Source organism: Aulonocara stuartgranti (assembly GCF_965226115.1).
Source record: "Aulonocara stuartgranti genome assembly, chromosome: 6".
Classification (NCBI taxonomy): domain Eukaryota; kingdom Metazoa; phylum Chordata; class Actinopteri; order Cichliformes; family Cichlidae; genus Aulonocara; species Aulonocara stuartgranti.
Window position 1 is genome coordinate 1,868,043 of NC_138944.1, and position 17,346 is coordinate 1,885,388.

Sequence of the window (17,346 nt, forward strand, 5' to 3'; positions counted from 1 at the left end):
ACAAACACGAAAGCCTTCTAGCACTTAAGAAAAGTGAAAAAGTTGATTAAAGGTCACGTGACCGAAAAACCGCTATTTCCAGGATTCTAGTCGCGAAATAATCGAAAATGAATTATTTTTTTTTAAACTTTATTTATCACATTATAGACATACAGTGAAGTAAAACAGGGATCACATAAAAGATAACATTGTGGTAGTACAATGAGGAACAGAAAGAGTGACAAGGACAGTGAGACAAAAAATAAAATAAATTAAGGGGAACATAAATAAACAAAAGTTTGCAAGAGCCAAAATCAAGTTAGCAGTTTCAATCGGTTACAGATGTTAACAGTCTTGAGAGCCTTCGTGTTTTTTGATGAGGAGATTGTCCTTATATATTGTGCAAGTTCCATTTTTAATACAAGAAGTTCAGGCTTTCTGCCGAGGACTTTGCTTTTGTGTATATGAAATTTTGCCAAAAATAAAACCAAATTTATAAAAAAGAAAGCATCATTGTCCTTGTCTTTAAAATTATAATAGCCAAAGATAACATCCTTATAGTACAGTTGGAGATTAGGAAGAACAGAGTCAGTAATAAACTTGTGGAAATCCTTCCAGAATTTACACGTAAATTTACATGACCAAAACAGATGAAACTGTTTCAGGTTGCTCTTGACAGAAGGTACAATTTACATTTATTTCAGCCATAAATTTGGACAAATATTGTTTGGTAGGGTAAAACCTATGAATCAACTTAAAGGAAATCTCTTTAATTTTGTTTGTCAAGAAAAACCTTTGTGGTAAAGTCCAAACTTTTTTCCATTCAATATCTGTTACAAAATTGGCCCAATAAAATATGGCTGATGGAACAGAGACCATTGCATCCTGAAAGAGAGATCTTATTTTGGTATTTATAGACTTATGAGAGGAAAAGCAAACATTGCCAAGAGAAGAATGTAACACATCCGGGGGATAATCGAAAATGAATAACACTCTACGGATTGGATGAATTTCGTAGGGTTAGCACTTTTTTCTGTTAGCGTTGTTTTATATGAGGAGTTTGGACATTTTATTTTGTTTTTAGATTGTGTTTATATATTCTCGTACAGTTTAAAAAAGAAATGAAAATAATATTTATATTAGGGACTTTTCAGCACCTTGTTCCACTTTACGGCACTCGCCATTTTGCTTTCAGGCATGAAGCGAACAGCCGCGGAAAATCAGTAACAGCGTACGCCTGAAACAGTCGAGTTCACCCACCACCACCAGATAACTGTTAACGGACACATGATCGTGTCTGTTGTGGTTGAACTTCACTGATAACGCCTGATTGTTTTTTTAATTTGGCTGCCATCAAGGTAGTGTGTCCTGTCGTAAATCCTGACTTTGTGGGCAAAATCTTCTTCTTTGTAAGAAAAGGGGAAACACGTGTTGTTTTACTGTATTTTGAATGCATTGGGAAATAAAATTTGTGAAACCTAGATTGTATCTTCTGGCTGAAACTGCACATTAACCCTTGTGTGGTGTTCGTATTTTTGTTACTCAGCCAGTGTTCATGGGTCTGGTGGACCCGCTAGAGTTTTGGCTTTCCAAATTAACACTATCAAACAATTTTATGTTAAATTACTCAACAGATGTTTACTTCATCCCAATTACAAGACATATGAACAGCAAACATGGTTAATTTTTTCCCTTTACCTTTGTTAGATCACATTTATGAATTAATGTGCTTCTCGTTTTTCTTTTATATAAAATGTTATAAATAAATCAGTTATAATCAAGTGGAGTGAGTGGAAAGACACAACACATTTACACGTGAAAAAATAATTAATTGTTTAATTTTTCTTTTGAAAAAAACTGAACACGGGTCTCACAGACCCGAACACCATACAAGGGTTAAGTTCGGTCCACTTTTATTCATCGTGAGCGCCCTCTGCTGCGCTTCCGGACGAACTACAGGTTCATCTACCGTGGAATTAACAGGAAGTGACGCCACTGAAACTAGCTAACTTTGTCCTGGAGACGGTTTGTGTGGCTGGCGGGAAACCAGTGAAAGCAGGTAAACCATCAGTGTTTGATCCCAGGATGAAATGCAGACAGCTGCGATGGATCCAGCGGAAGAGCCTCCGTCGATGTTGTGGGGACTGGATCCGGTGTTTTCCGCCTTCGCTCGGCTGTATATCAGAGACATCCTGGAGATGACGGAGTCCACCCAGGTACCAGGTAACAAACTGGACCTGTACCTCACCTTTTACTTGGTCGTCACTCCTGAAGCTCTAATTTTAAATTAGATTTTGTTAAAGCGCCTGTTAGCCTGCACCACGCATTGTGCAGAATTTTACATTTATTGAGCTCCTTTATTTTTATTTTAGCATTTATTGTACTTATTTATACCGTTTTAAATCCTCCGTTATTTCATTTCAACTACACCACCTGATGGTGCCAGGTGTGATGTGTTGTAGTTCCTGTCAGCGCATAAATGTAAACCCTGCAGGGGTGATGGAGTGGACCAGGTACCCCAGCTCAGAGGTCCACGGGGTCAGGCCCCATGTGATGACGTGCAAAAAGACAACAAAGAAACACAAACATTTGCAAAGTTGTGCCAAATAAATCTGTGATATCCAGACTATCACAAAGTTTTTACTGTCTGGATGTATTTTAGAAACCATAGTCTGTAAATCAAAGAAGGACATGAACCATTAAACACAGCAGCCATATTACTGGTCATGTAATTGCATTAAAAATAGTCCAACAGTTAGGGCTGGGCAAAACGATTATTTTCCTAATCAATGAATCTAGCGATTAATTTTTCGATGCATCGATTAATCTAACGATTCATTTTTCAATCCGATTCGATTTCGATTCGATTCGATTAATGATTTTCTCCCCCATTATTTGACTTGTATAGCAATTTCACATTTACTAATTTATGTATATAAATGAAAAACACAAATTTATTCATTTGAAGACCTTTTAATAAAAAAAAAAAAATTGCAAAATAAAGTTGTAGAGGTCGTACAATCAATACAATAGAGATAGCATTTAACAAGAAATGAAATGTGCAAACATATATAAAATTAAGGAAAAGTTAACAAAACATTTCAAATAAATAGCAACAATGGTGTCTTTAAACAAACAAAATGTAACATTCACTTTGCTTTCTGCCAAAAAGTGCTCTTCATTCACAAAACAAAATCCACAATAACATTGTACTACAATCTGCTGTTTTTAACAAAAAATTTAATGTTTTGCAAAACAAATATAAAGGAAATCATAGCAAAAAATTAATAATATACAAACAGCAGCAATGGCGTCTTTGAACAAATAATGAAATGACAAGTTACCCCTAAGTAGGACTCTGTGACCAGACTTGTCCAAGCATCAGTGGTAAGGGAGATTTTGGATGTTTTGGAGGCTTTTTTTAGTTCATTCCTTAGTCTCTGCACTGAAGTTTCATACTTTCTCTCCATCATGCTTGTAAAATGACGCTTAGACAGCAGAGTGTAACCTGGTTGGAAAGTGGTCAGCATTTCTTTGAATCCCTCACCCACAGCAAGTGGTCTCTTGTCTTTTAAAATCATAGATAAGACGCTCTCAGTAAGTACAGCCACCTCCTGGGGGGTGCATGGTGTACTTCTTCTCTGACAGTAGTCCTCCAGACTTTTCTGTTTATTCCTGAAATCATAAATCACACACAGCACACAGATGAATTCGAATAATTACTAAATAATTATATGGAAAGCATAATATCAAAATAATTTGATAAGGATCTGGTTGAGATAGATAGATAGATACACACACACTGTTATGCCATGTGCTTTCATAGCATAACAGTAAGAGGTTAATGATAATCCCCAATGTTGAACATATGATATGCAGTAATCATGATGGCTGGAAAAGATAACGTTTAAACAGCCAGGGCTGATGGCACCTTTACTGGTGCACTGCTTTCTAGTCATTAGATGGCATAACTTTGACCTATAAGATCAAGCTGGAGAAGCATTATGTATAAAAACAGCGTTCAAATAGGATGAAACACATTAAATTTGACAAATCAAGAGTTCGTTGTCATTTTGCTTTTGCAAGCACTTTAACAATGTTGTAATAGTGTCCACGACGGCTACGTTTAGCAGGTGGTGCATTATCCTTGTTAACATTTCTCCTGCGGCCAATTCGCTGTCTCACATTTTTGTCTTTCGCCGATTCTGATAATCAGCCTGCGTGCATTCCGACTCATTTTGCCAGCATGGGCCACAAACAAAACAACAACAACTAAACAGCAGCTGCTGTATGTTACTGCTCAGCAGCTTAAATTAGTTTTGTATTTACGGAGGTTGGGTCTTTATCTGTGTCTATGAGTGAGTGTACGTCTACGTGGGGCGGGGGGGTCTGGATGAATTAACGGGTAAAAACTAGCGTTAGTAAAAAAGTTGAAAACTTACGGTGGTTTGTCCTTTGCAGAAGCTGCTCCTGGATGCAGTCGTTTGAGGTGCTGGTGCATAGCCGTCGTGCTTTTATGATAGGCCATTTCCACCTCACAAAGCCGGCAAACGACTGAATCACTTCCTTTTCTGTTAAAATATCCCCATACTGTAGAGCTGCGTGTTCGGGTGGAGTGATTTAAGTTGACTGCAACTGCCTCACTCATGATTTCGCTACTCGCTGCCGCCATGTCTTTTTTTGAAAGTGACGACGCATCGACGCAGATTTTTTTACGTCGACGTATTTTTTGCGTCGACGTAATCGATTACGTCGACGCGTTGTCCCAGCCCTACCAACAGTACAATCCTGGTCCAGAGGACCAGTTCAGGGACTCCAGTCAGCTCAGGTGAAGTCTAGCTAGACTGGACGATCAGGAGCAGCTTTGCTTCAGTGTCTTGCTCAGAGACACTTCAGCACATGGAGAGGAGGACACGCTGCTCTCTCACTGGAGACACACCTTCACCTTTAATTATCTGTTGTTTTCCACTCAAAGGGATTTACTTCTACAACCTGCACCCGATCTCCAAAGTCGACGTGCTGGGAACGGTGGTCTACAAGAGGGAGAGGGAAGACTTCTTCTGCTATGGAGGTGCTCGTCCTCACTGGCTCCCATTGTGGAGTTGTGCTCATCACTGCTGTAGTCGTGAGACCTCACGATTGTATTCTGGTCACATGTGCTCTGTTTTTGTCTCCGCTGCTGCGTGCTCACAGTGGATGATGGTACGGGCGTTATAAACTGCCTGTGCTGGAAAAGTGACGTCCTGAAAGAGGAGCGGGAGCCGAGCAAGTGTGAGTTCATGTTTGTATCTCAGTGTTAGCCTGGTGTTGCTTTCAGTTTGTTCAGTAAAATGAAGCGCTCTGCCGCCTGCAGACATGTCCTTGTCCTCCTTTGTCAGCCTGGTGATGCTTCAGATGCAGAATCAATACAGAGCGAGTGTCCTCGTGTGATCTCCAGCAGGGGCACAACTCGGTGCCGCGGCTCAGGGAGGCTTCGACCCGGTGGCGGAGCTGCAGAAGCTGAGACGAGCCCAGCGGACGCGCTGCCGCCTGGAGATCGGAGAGCTGCTCCGAGTCAGGGGACCGGTGAAGACGTCGAGGCAGCAGAGGGAAATCAAGGCCTCCACCTACTGTGAGCGGAGACGGCTTCATCCGCACACGCTCTCATAACCACCATCACTGCAACACCGACTGTCTGCAGCTGTTTATTCCACAGTTAGCCCACAGTCCTCCACAAATAACACAAAGAACCACAAACAGAGCGACACATGCACAGAAACACACTCACAGTGAATATGTGGATGTGGGCAGGCTCCGCCTCCGTCCTCACCCGTGTGCTTGTGCGTCCTCAGATAAAGTGAGCGACTCGGTGATGGCGGTGCAGATTTCCTGGATGATGGAGGCTCCTCAGCTCTACAGACAGTGTTACGACAAAGCGCCTCAGCTGGAGCCCGACGCGGCGGGGTACGAGCATCCACCCAACACACCAGAGAGTCAACATTCAACCCCACACACACACACACACACACACACACACACACACACACACACCCAGTAGCTGAGTCCACATCAATAAACCACGTCTGACCCAGGATCAGCTCTTTTAAAAACAAGAACTTCAGTATATTTAATGAAGCCATTAAAAGTTTTATCCTCACTCTCTGAGTGATTTCACAGCTGTGGGCCAGAGTACACACGGGTGGGTCAACGTTTCACAGTTATTTTTTTCTCCATAATTACAGGAGATTTCATCATCACATTCTCAGGCTCTGTTTGAAGCTGCAGTCTAAACTCCAAGTGTCACAGTCTAAAGCCCAAATCTGTTCAGAGATCAGTGTCACAGGAGTTCAGTTGGTCTGCTTTCTGACGATTCGCTGCAGAGAACTTCTGAACGTCCTCAGAAAAAGAGGAGAAGCTAAAATAGATGCAGATGTTTCTTATTCCCACATCTTGTTGTGCCTTGAAATCCTCGGGCTGTGGTTATTTCAGGCTTACAGTGAACCTGACTAAGTTTTCAGTGGCGTTCTCAGATTTGTTGGCAGGACAGAAGGTGAAAGAGGTCGCAGGCTGCTTACACGTTTGATCAGCTGTTATTTTTTTTATTAGAGCAGCTCGAAGGGTCACGACGAACATCTGTCTTTCAGAGACTCGGCTGTCAGCTCCCTCAGCAGGGCAACAAAGATCTTGAAAGACTTTTTAAAGCAGAAGTCTGTGAGCAGGTTCAGACCCTACGATGTCCAGGACCTCCTGCAGCCTCTGATCTCCAGCCCGCCTCAGGCAGCATCCGCTGACCAGGTATGAACTGGGAGGGGACGTGGGACCAGTCGTCACACCTCGAAGCCTCCTTTTGAAAAACTGAAATAAACACCAGGATTTGATACTTTGCAGCAAAGTAAAACTGATTCTTCTGACATCACATTTTAAGATCTCAGAACATGGTGTGCTGCATGCTAATACCAGTTTTAGCATGCTAGCTAGCAAAGGTGTGAAGATGTGAAAGCACGCCATCAGACGGCGCGTGCATGTTTGATATTTTCCCCAGAGAGTGTTTCTGATCTGGCACAGAAGGAAGCTGGAGCCTGACATGTTAGCACTGGTTAGTGTTAAAGCCTCGAGCAGGCGTCGGCAACCTTTCTGAGGATGAGTGCATCTAAAATTCCCTCAGAAGTCAGTGTGCCATATGGTTGCATTAGCAATACATTTAGTAATGCTCTATATTAACAGTTACACACTATATAGAACAACTTTATAGAATTATATTAATACAGAGACACACGTGTTAATGTGATCTCTGGTCTCAGAGTGTCCAGCGTTCAGACGGCTACCTGAGGACTCGTGTGAGAGAAAATCTGCTCACACAGACATGTCGAGCCAAACACTGTCAATAAGGCCTCTGCAATGTTCTGAAGACAGTTAAACTTGTCAGGTAGTGACGTCCAGCAGGTGAACATGCAGCTCCATGAACACACACAGCTGTGGATTCCAGCTGCGTTCGTAGTTCTGCAAACTTTGACCCCCACAGAGTCGAGCTTTTCAGTTCAATCAGCTGCATGTCGATGTCCTCTGTGTCCAGCCAGTTAATGCGAGACAATCCAGCTGCTCATTAAAGCTTCTGGTTTGATTAGAAAAGAAAACATTGGTCCAAACACCTGAAAGTCCTGAAAGCACATTGTGAATTCTGTCTCGAGTCTATGGATGTATCCGTGTATTTCCGTGGTGCTGATGCTGCGCTGAGCCGACAGCTGCTGAAGCTTTTGAAGTGTCGGGACGTGGAAATTTCAACATTGCTTGAAAAAACTGTCAGCTAGCAACGTCCCTCTCACCGGTAGGCTAAGTGATTTTTAGTCTGGTAGTTGGGTTGTTAGCTAAGATACCGTCATTAAGAAGCAGCACAGCTAATGTGTCTATGTGAGCTGATTTGCGATGTGCAGCGCTGGCCCGGCCATTTATTTTTTTTAATGCATCTTCTCAGATTGATTCACTGCGTGTCGTGTCCAGGGCTGGACTGGGACAAAAAATCGGGCATTTTGACGAGAGACCGGCCCCCCAGGTATTAAAGCCATGAAGCCTTTGAATGAAAACAGACGCTGCTGTGACAGTGATGTGCAGTCTTGTTGGTATATGTGTGATTTCTATACATTTCACATCAGATAAAAACTTTGGTTGTAAGATTCAGATAATTATTTATCAAAAGCGAGAGATTTTAAATGAGAATAAGAAAGTATTTCTTTGTGCCCCCCTCTCCCTGTTAATGCCCTACCTGCCCCCCTGGCAACACTTTGCTAGACCCGCCCCTGCACAGTTACCAGCTGTCAGCTGTAGAAAAGGATCCTGGTGTTATTTGTCTCTCAGAAACTGTTCATAACTTCAACTCATCCATGTCACCTAAAAGGTAAACCTGTTTCTCCATCACAGCTCTGATGGTTCAGTAAGGACATCTCCTGGTTTCATCTTCAAAAACCCATCTGCCCATAAAAATGAAAAATCACCATTGAGCATAGACAAATGCCCAGTATGCCCAGTGGCCAGTCCAGCTATGGTCACCAGTTAACCCTCCACGTGCCAGCGGTGGCACGCGTGCCCAGGGTTACGACCCCTGGCCTACACTAAACCTCCAGCAGTGATTTTAACACGAGTTCCTCGTAGCATTGAAAGGTCTAACTCACGTGGAGGTGCAGCCGGCCTGTAAGCTGAGTGACAAATGTGTTCAGATCTGAAGCAAAATTCCTTCTTTCTTCGTTTCATTGGGTTTTTCTGTCTCGTGCTCCTCTGATGCTGATTAGGAGCCTGTCGCGGGTCCGTCTGCGTGCCAGCAGCTCCGTCAGCTCCTGAAGGAGGCCCTGCAGATCCTACAGGACGAGGGTGCCGTGTACCGCAAGGTCAAGTCCCAGGACGAAGTCTATCTCGTAAGAAACTGCAGACACATTCATCTCTGGGAGCTTTTTGCTGTGCCGTGCGTGACGCTGTTGCTCCTCGTCAGGTGACCGTGCAGGACAAGGATCTGCTCGTGGCCGTCAAAGACGTCATCAGGGAGGACTCGAGGAGGGAGAAGTGTGCGTGGACACGCTCAGTGCAGTACAGACACAAGTTTTGATTAGCGATGCCCTCACAGCTTTTCTGACCCTCCTCAGAGGCACGAATTATTTTTCAGAGGATGTAATTAAGAAAGAAAGCTTTTACCTGCTTGTCAGAAATCAAATGAGCACAACAATTACACCTGTTGCTCTCTGATCACAGCTCCGTTTTCACTGTGGCACAAACCCTTATCGTACTTTTAGATCTCACGTCTGTGTGTGTGTGTGTGTCTGTCTGTGTGTGTCTGTGTGTGCATTCATTTCCTCCTCCTGCGCCTGCAGATGTGGAGAAGGGCTGCCACGTCCTGCACATCCTGTCAGCAGTCAGGCAGCGGTACAGCCTCAACGTGAGCCGCGCCGCTCTGGAGCTCGTCCTCAAGACGCTCGAGTGTAACAGTGACATCATCAGCACCAGCGACAGCCACTACACCGCCATCTGAGGAGCCGCTGCCGAGCATCAGCGCTCGGTGCATAAATCATGTTTAGCTTTTATCCAGCTGCTGTATGAGCGCACAAATGTTAAATATTAAGTTATTAAAGTTTCTAAAAACCATGACAACCACATGTAAACAAACCATCACTGTTATAAATATGTTTTTAAATAAATAAGAAACAAAGATGGGCCTCGAGCTGGCTGAAGTAGCCTGGGGGAGGTTCCCCGGCCAAGTCTCCCGGGCTCCACTCAGCACGTCTGCTCAAGAACATCATCAGATAAGAAGAAACCCCACAGACCATTTCCCCTGTGGCCTCCTCATAACATCAGTCCATTACCTCCTTATCAGCCCGGCTCCCCCCACAAGCTTCATTAGTCATAAACGTTCCATCCATGGAAGATAAACACGGAGAAGATGGTGTTTAAAGCAAAACTCGTGGCTTTATTATCGCTAGAAGGAGGCTGGAAACACGTGATGACCATGATTAGTCACCTGCTGCTTCAGGCCTTCAGATGCAACACAAAGAGATGTTTAGGCCTTTGCAGCATCGTGTCAGGTGGAGGTGTGGGCGTCTCTACTGCGACCGCTGTGTGCGCAACCAGGACGGAGATGAGAAGGATGGACGGACAGGCGGACCTCCTGCACGTGAGCCAGAGAATCAGTGTTTCCTGCACCCCACCCCCTCCCTGTGCCACCTCCCTAGAAACACGCCTGACTGAAGGTTGTCTCCTACATTCTTCACTAACTTCCACAGCAGCTCAGAGTTTCAGTTTTTCTGAAACCCTGGAAACATCCCTGTGGCGCCAAAACAGCAAAAACACACAACGGCCTCATTGTCACGGCTCCAGTTCATCATGTGAAACTGGTGAAGCGCTGCTTTCAGCAGAGATGCGTGTTTCTTTCCCACAGACACACAGGTCCTGAAGCCTCCGAGGATTCAAACACCTGGGGCAGATTTGTGCATTTTGCCTGCTTGGTAATCTAGCCTTATAAATGTAATTAGATTACCACGGAGCAGATGACCCTGCAGCAGGAAACCTGCAGCTTCCAGGCAGCTGCCCAGATGTGCTCCTGCTTACGGCAAAGCCTCAGAGATGAGAGGGTGTTTTTTTAAAGTGATTTCAAACATTTTGAGGTACTTGAGTGTTTTCAAGGGAAATTATTATCTTTAAAAGTAATTTATTTATTTCTAAATACACTGAAACTATCATCAGATTGTGAAAAAAAAAAATCGCTTTGAGTTTGTCGACGGAAAACTTCTCCGGAAAGCAAACTAGGACCTTGCAGCGCTGTGGTGTAATACCACCTTGTACCACAGGGTGGCGCACACAGTGAGTCAGAGTAACTTATTTAACCAGGTCAGTCTTATTTACACGCGCGGACTGGGGAAGAGCTTTGAGGAGATGTAGGATGTAACTTTTGTAACATCAAAGGTTAAACAGCGCACTCATAAGACACGTGGAGCGGCACCACACCGCCCCCTGCTGCTGGGAGTTGCAGCTGCAGTTTGCAGAGCGGGATCACAAAAAGCATCTTTAAAGGGTGCTGCTGCGTGCGCAGGGGGGCAGTGTTTAGTCACTAATTGGCTCCTTCATGTGGAGCAGAGGGGCGGCCGCTGATTGGTCGCCAGTGAAACATCTGTATCCATACTTCCACTTGCGCGTGTCTCTGGCCAGAAAGCTGCCGCTGCGTGGGACAGTGGTGGTTGTGGTGTTTAGCCTGTGACGTTCCCAGCCGCACGTGCTGCCAGATGTCCACAGCATTCCCGGTTCTCTGAGAGGGGGACGCTCGGGGGTGGCCGTACAGATTCCGGTTTCCGTGTCAGGGCAGCGGGATGGAGGCGCAGCCGGTACCGGCTCGTTCTAGTCTTCAGCCGTGAGGACGCGCGTGAAGCCCCGCCCCCCTCCGCCGGCAGCTCCAGGTATGCAGACCGCAGACACAAAGGCAGCCGCCGCACGTCGTTTCCGTTTGTGAGGTGACCGCCCGCCGCCGGCTCAGCCTGTGGAGGCTGCAGGCGAACCCGCTCACGGGCACGCGCTCAGATGGACCGTCGATAAGTTTGGGGTCGGATCGGATGCTGGTTGCGTCACGAGTACGGAGCGCCGAACCGTTAGCCGACACCGGCGATGCGCGCGGTGATTTCTCTGCCGTGATAAGAGTCAGCTGACCGGAGCCCCGCGGCCGCACGCACGCGCCTCCATGCAGAGCCTTTGCAGGGTGAAGATGCAGCTGCGCACCGTGCTGGACGTCAAGGTGGTGGACGTGGAGAAGAGGCGCAGTCCGTCCAAGCACTACGTGAGTCACCTGCACCCCCGCACCTGGTCCCGCTCACGTGTGTGTGTGTGTGTGTGTGTGTGTGTGTGTGTGTGTGTGTGTCCCTGTGTGTCCCTGTGTGTCTGTCTCTGTGTGTGTGTGTGTCCCTGTGTGTCTGTCTCTGTGTGTGTGTGTGTCCCTGTGTGTCTGTCTGTGTGTGTGTGTGTGTGTGTGTCTGTGTGTCTGTCTCTGTGTGTGTGTGTATGTGTGTGTGTGTGTCTGTGTGTCTGTCTCTGTGTGTGTGTGTGTGTGTGTGTGTGTGTGTGTGTCTGTGTCCCTGTCCCTGTGTGTGTGTCTGTCTATGTGTGTGTGTGTGTGTCTGTGTCCCTGTGTGTCTGTGTCCCTGTCCCTGTGTGTGTGTCTGTCTATGTGTGTGTGTGTGTGTCTGTGTCCCTGTGTGTGTGTCCGGCCTGTTCACAGTCACAGTGTGACTCCTAAACGCAGCGTTTAGCCGTCTCTCCGTGCGGCCTGGCTGCTGGGGGAGAACAGCCGCTAAGCTCGTCTCGAGTTGCGGCTATCAGCGAAGGAGGCGCCGGAGCTCGGGCAGCGCTTCAGCACAGAGAGCACGAGCACAGGTGAGCTGTCACACAGCCAGCCTGCTGCCTCTGCTCATCAGCTTCATTGTTGTTCTGAGCTCCTGACATGCTTTGGTGCAGTGTGGACACACGGGCATCACTGTGGAGACACTGTACCCACAGTTTACCTTCAGGGGGGAGCTGTGCTCACGAGCATGACACATTCACGGTAACGAGTCCGTGTTACCGTCCTTTACAGACAGCTGAGCGTTTCCTCTTACTTCTGTCAAGATTCTGTTTCATTCTTGAGGAAACGATGCTCCAGTTAAAAGAAGTTTCCTGCAGATGTTCATGTGTCAGCCTGATGACTTCCCTGTGGTGGAAGCCCCAAACCCTGGTGCTCCGTTTGAAGCAGCATTTTCCTTCAGAACTCACAGATGCCTTCAAACACACAAGGAAAGGCGAGCAGCGCCTAAACGCTGCAACAGTGAAGACAATACTAATAACACTACAGTAATGTGTCCTCATCGTGTGGGGTTAGGCTGCTGTTGGTTCTTGATGGAGATTTTCTCCACTTAAAGCAATGCAGGGTGTAACATCTAGTCCTTTTACTGAATCTGACTGTTTCTACAATGTGTCCTTTGCCTGTTTCTGAATCTCTTTTTAACGCATATATTTGTGTTTGTGAAGCACTTTGTAACTCTGGGTTTTGTCACACAAACAGCTGTCAGTATTTATTAGAAGTTACTGTAGAGTGACCTGTACAGAGGGTCTCTGCCTCTCAGCCTGTAACAGCTCAATGAATCAGTGGAGGATGATGGTAGATGGATGGGTGGATGTTGGGTGGATGTATTGTGAGATGATGTCCAGGCAGGAGCAGCAGGAGACTTTCAGCACAGGGTAAACATGATAATCTGCTCGCTCCATGTGTCTCACGGCTGTGTTCGAGCAGCTGCTACTAGAACAAAACCAGATTCTGTTTAATGCAAGAGGACGGCGATAAAGTTGCTGCTCGCTCTGCTGCGTTTGTGCTGCAAACCTTAAAGCTGTTCTACATCGTTGTGCGTTGGATCCAGGGGTCGGATGGCCTGTCGTGGACTCACAGAGCGGTTCCTTCTTATTTAAAAGGATCTTCTCGCTTTACCTTCTGACTTGCACTCATCAGAAAAGTGCAGGAGGTTATTTCGCCCGTCCCAGGACTCCGGCTGCTGTCCCCAAAGCTCCCCCTGAGTTTGTAGGAGTGTGCTCTCACCGAGTGACCGAATGAGTTTAAGGTGATGTTCGGTGAGCTGTTATTGTCTGTAATCTCAAGTGTAAAGAGCAGAGCGCGTCCTCGCTGACAGGCCATCCGACGTGTCGGACATCGCAGCCGTGATAAAATCTCGTACGGCCGTCACTATCAGCTCCGTCTGGAGAAGAAGCTCTTTTTTAACCAGGAAGCTGAAGTTTAAGTTGATGTCAAATCATGAGAGGATAAATTCTGTACATTAAACCTCTTTGTTTGAAAGCTCGTGCCAAGGTGAGATGACCCTGCTCCGCACTGAGCATGTGCAGAGCAGGTTTGTGCACAGTGGCTTGATTTTATTCCTTTGAAAGCCAGATCGGTTCATCCTCGATAACCTGTAATAATCCTTTTTGCAGTCATGGCTGAAAAAAAGCCAGTTGCTGTTAATGTTGTATTTAATCTCTTAAAGGCCTCGTTGCATCAAACCTCTTTCCTGTAGGAATCTCGGTCACTTTATTCTCCACTTTCTGGACCAAGCGAACCCTCGTGACAGGCTCCAGTGGTTATTATTACTTTCCTGAAGCTCACCTCCTGTGGCCTCGCTCATCAATACCACACTTGTTATAAGCGTGACAGCGAGAGTTTGTGCCGGAGCTCTGCACCTCACATCCCCGCTTCAGATCCTATTTCGAGCTCATAAACAAGTCAAAATAAATGACCACCATGAAAGGAACACGATCTTGCTCATATGCAATTACATTCCTGCAGGCCCTTAGGCTCAGTGATATGTGGACACAATTAGCGCACTTATTCTCCTCAGTGTGCTGGGACACAACGAACCTGCTGCAGAAAACGAAGGAAGATAAAAAACCTTGTTTTCAATCATTTAAGGCCTGTTTAGGAGCACGTGTCACGTCCAGCAGCACAGTTCTGCAGTGCACACAGACTGTAAATAAAAGATGCAACTGCCTCAATGTCACCAGTTGGCTGCCACCGTCTTAGCTTTCTGAAAACCAGGAGTGAGCATGTTTGGAGATGGGGCTGGAATGCTAAGTTAGTACTAATGCTAGCTAAGCTAGGGCTAGCTAGGGTTAGCACGGTGCAGAGAGCTGCAGTGATGGTTTGGAGACGATGGAAGATATTCAGATGTTTACTGGGAGTGAGCAGCATGGACAGGGTTAGAGATCAGTCCGTCAGAGTGACTATGAGTGGATATACTGGACAGAGGACGATGAAGAAGGAGCTGCCAGGCAGGAGGAAAAGAGGAAGACCTCAGAGGAGATTCGTGGGCTGGACTGACTGAGGAGGACAGTAGGGATGGAGGGACGAGCGACGGCTCTGCTGTGGTGACCCAAAAGAAGACGACCACCCTGTGTGGAGCCATCCGTTGGACCTGATTGGAGCGTTTTGGTTGCTTTTACCTGCAGTGACACTTCAGTCAAAGCAGCCACATCTCCTCATATGGATGAGTTTCAAAAACACACAAAATATTCCTTTACTTCTGTTCTGTTGGGATAAAGTAGAGCTGGGCGATATGAGATTTTTTCATATCACGATATGTTTTTTTCATTTCAGGCGATAACGATATCTATCACGATATAAGCCAAATAACTATATTTGTAAGATTTAAATGTGCCGTTGCTCACAAGTAAAATGTGAAATAATCAGCAGCTTGTTTTTATTTAAATATTTATTTCCAATAATAAGTTCAACAGGGTAGATGTACTTAAGGAACATGAGACTTTTCAGATAAATAAAGGCAAATATTGCAAACTACACAAAAGGCAGCCGCTAAAGCGTTTAAGTTTCAAAATAGAACAAACAAAACAGACTAACTTGTCAATTCCACTTAGAAACAAAATATTAATTCTAAAAATAAATCTTAGTTTGTTTTACAGAAGAACAGACAAAACTGACTAACTTTTGTCAATATCAAATAAACTGAGAACTAAAAGGAAATTCTCAATCTCTCCTTGTTGTATAGCTGAGCTTTTCAAACAGTTTTAACAGTTACTTTAGTCTGACAAAAGCCGAATGACGAATTAGCGCTTCCAGTCAGAGACTGAGGCTACGTCCACACGTACACGGGTATTTTTGAAAACGGAGATTTTCCGTTTTCGTTTTAAAAAATAATCCCGTCCACACATAAAGGCAGAAATGAAGGAAAACGCTGCTATGAACATGCCAAAGCAGCAGGTGGCGCTAGATTCCTAACCGTGCAGAAATGTTGGCCAATCAGAAGTCTAGAAGCCTGGGTGGGAAAAAGTAAACAAAGCTGGGGCATAGAAGCAGAACAGAGTCGTATGTGTGGAGGGACAGTAACTGTGTGTATATGTAAGCATTTAAACACTGCAGAGAGTAGAATTAACAGTATTGTAGAAATTCATTTCACTGAAACAATAACGTGGCGCACAGTGTGACGCATGCACCAGTTTATTGTATTTCCAGACTTGCTTTCGGCACATTTACAGTGCACGCTACTCTGTTTTTTGTCAGACTTGAAATAGCCGAAATACCTTCACACTACGGAGCTTCTATGGCTCTTCCGTTCGACAATCTCTCCGGCGTTGGAACCATCATCTGTTTTCTCTTCGGTCACGCTCGGTTGATTTTTCTAGTCGGCACACTCATTTCCTCCATTACCCGCTGGCTGCTTCCCAAACAAACACACGTGCGGCTTGGCACTTGTGCTGCACGTAACAAGTCACGCGACGTGACGCTGCGGCTGTGATTGGTTCGGCTCTGCGCTACTTAATTTGGATTGGCTGACCTTTTTTTTTTTTTTTTTTTTTTTTAAGAGGACAAGAGCGGCGAGGTCTATCGCGATAGCTTAATTTCTCTATCGAGTAAAAGTTATATCGCGATACATATCGTTATCGTTCTATCGCCCAGCTCTAGGATAAAGGCAGGAAAACCAGGTGGTGCAGATGTAGTCAGCTGTCACTGCACCAGATCTTTGCCCTGTCCTGCCTTATCCACTAATACATTAAACATAGAAGTGACAGATTAAGAAGCAGGGATGGAAACCACTATCTTAGCTTAGTTTAAGATATTAGGATGGTAAAAGTCACCGTCTCCTGCGTCCCGCTGCTTTTGGACGGAGCTCGGCTGGCCGGTTGCTCCTGTCTGCAGTGTTTGTGCTCATTAGCATGAAAATAACTGGAGCTAAGCTGATCTCTGTGCGCCTCCAGCTCCATACTTAATACACAGACAGGAGATCAGTCTTCTAAGCTCGCTCTCGGCAGGAAAGCGAATAAATGCACTCCTCAGAACGTCAAATTATTCCTCAAAAACACACACGGAAAGCAAATAATTATTCTTAGCAGGCTAATTGAAAATACACCCACAGGCAGGTGCTCGGAGACACTGAATTAATGGTCTACTGTTGATAATATAGACATGGTTTCAGTGCAGCGCGGGCTCTTTCTCCCTTAGAGTGGATTAGTCGTGTAACACGAGCTTCCCAAATCGGTCCTGCTCTATAGGAAGGCTTGCTGAGCGCGATCCAGGCCACTCGTGTGTGCAGTGAAGGCGTAAGAGGAGCTTCTTCTCAGAGCCGTACTGTGTTTGGAGCTCCACGGTCTCAGCGGGCTAGTCTGTGGCCTAGTTTCCCTAGCTACCCGGTCTCAAGGGACGAGGCGAGTCACTGTGAGGAGAGAAAAGTGGGAGGCGGGGCGAGAGGGAAGCGGAGAAGACGAGAGGAAGACACAATCTGTGGCAAACACTGAATCCCATTTGTAATGTTTGTGAAACCAGCTGGAAATGCTTATCCTGTGGGGAGGGGAGGGGGGGATTACAGCCTGGCTTTTGTCAGAGGGGAAACTGGA

General features: G+C 45.7%; 2 protein-coding genes across 7 annotated transcripts in view; both read left to right on the forward strand.

The window, feature by feature from the left end:
* The first annotated feature begins 1,947 nt into the window (after positions 1-1,947).
* Positions 1,948-9,594, forward strand: stn1 (STN1 subunit of CST complex). 3 transcript variants are annotated; one of them, XM_082535659.1, is made up of 10 exons: positions 1,948-2,202; positions 4,955-5,050; positions 5,173-5,250; positions 5,417-5,590; positions 5,811-5,922; positions 6,603-6,753; positions 7,931-8,008; positions 8,742-8,864; positions 8,939-9,011; positions 9,315-9,594. In XM_082535659.1, the coding sequence occupies exons 1-10, from the start codon at positions 2,070-2,072 to the stop codon at positions 9,470-9,472; spliced, it is 1,176 nt and encodes a 391-aa protein (XP_082391785.1). In that variant the 5' UTR covers positions 1,948-2,069; the 3' UTR covers positions 9,473-9,594. The 3 variants fall into 3 exon arrangements, with proteins under 3 accessions (XP_082391785.1, XP_082391787.1, XP_082391786.1); XM_082535661.1 differs by having other exon boundaries at positions 8,939-9,091; positions 9,315-9,397; XM_082535660.1 differs by lacking the exon at positions 7,931-8,008 and having other exon boundaries at positions 1,951-2,202.
* Positions 9,595-10,910: 1,316 nt separating this feature from the next.
* The window catches only part of sh3pxd2aa (SH3 and PX domains 2Aa), a 101,450-nt gene continuing 95,014 nt past the window's right edge, over positions 10,911-17,346 (forward strand). For 2 of the 4 annotated variants that reach the window (XM_082536304.1, XM_082536306.1), the window contains exon 1: positions 10,911-11,761. In XM_082536304.1, the coding sequence (XP_082392430.1) occupies positions 11,666-11,761 (96 nt within the window). In that variant the 5' untranslated portion in view covers positions 10,911-11,665. The remainder of the gene's footprint in view (positions 11,762-17,346) is intronic. The other 2 variants (XM_082536305.1, XM_082536307.1) reach the window with 2 other exon arrangements.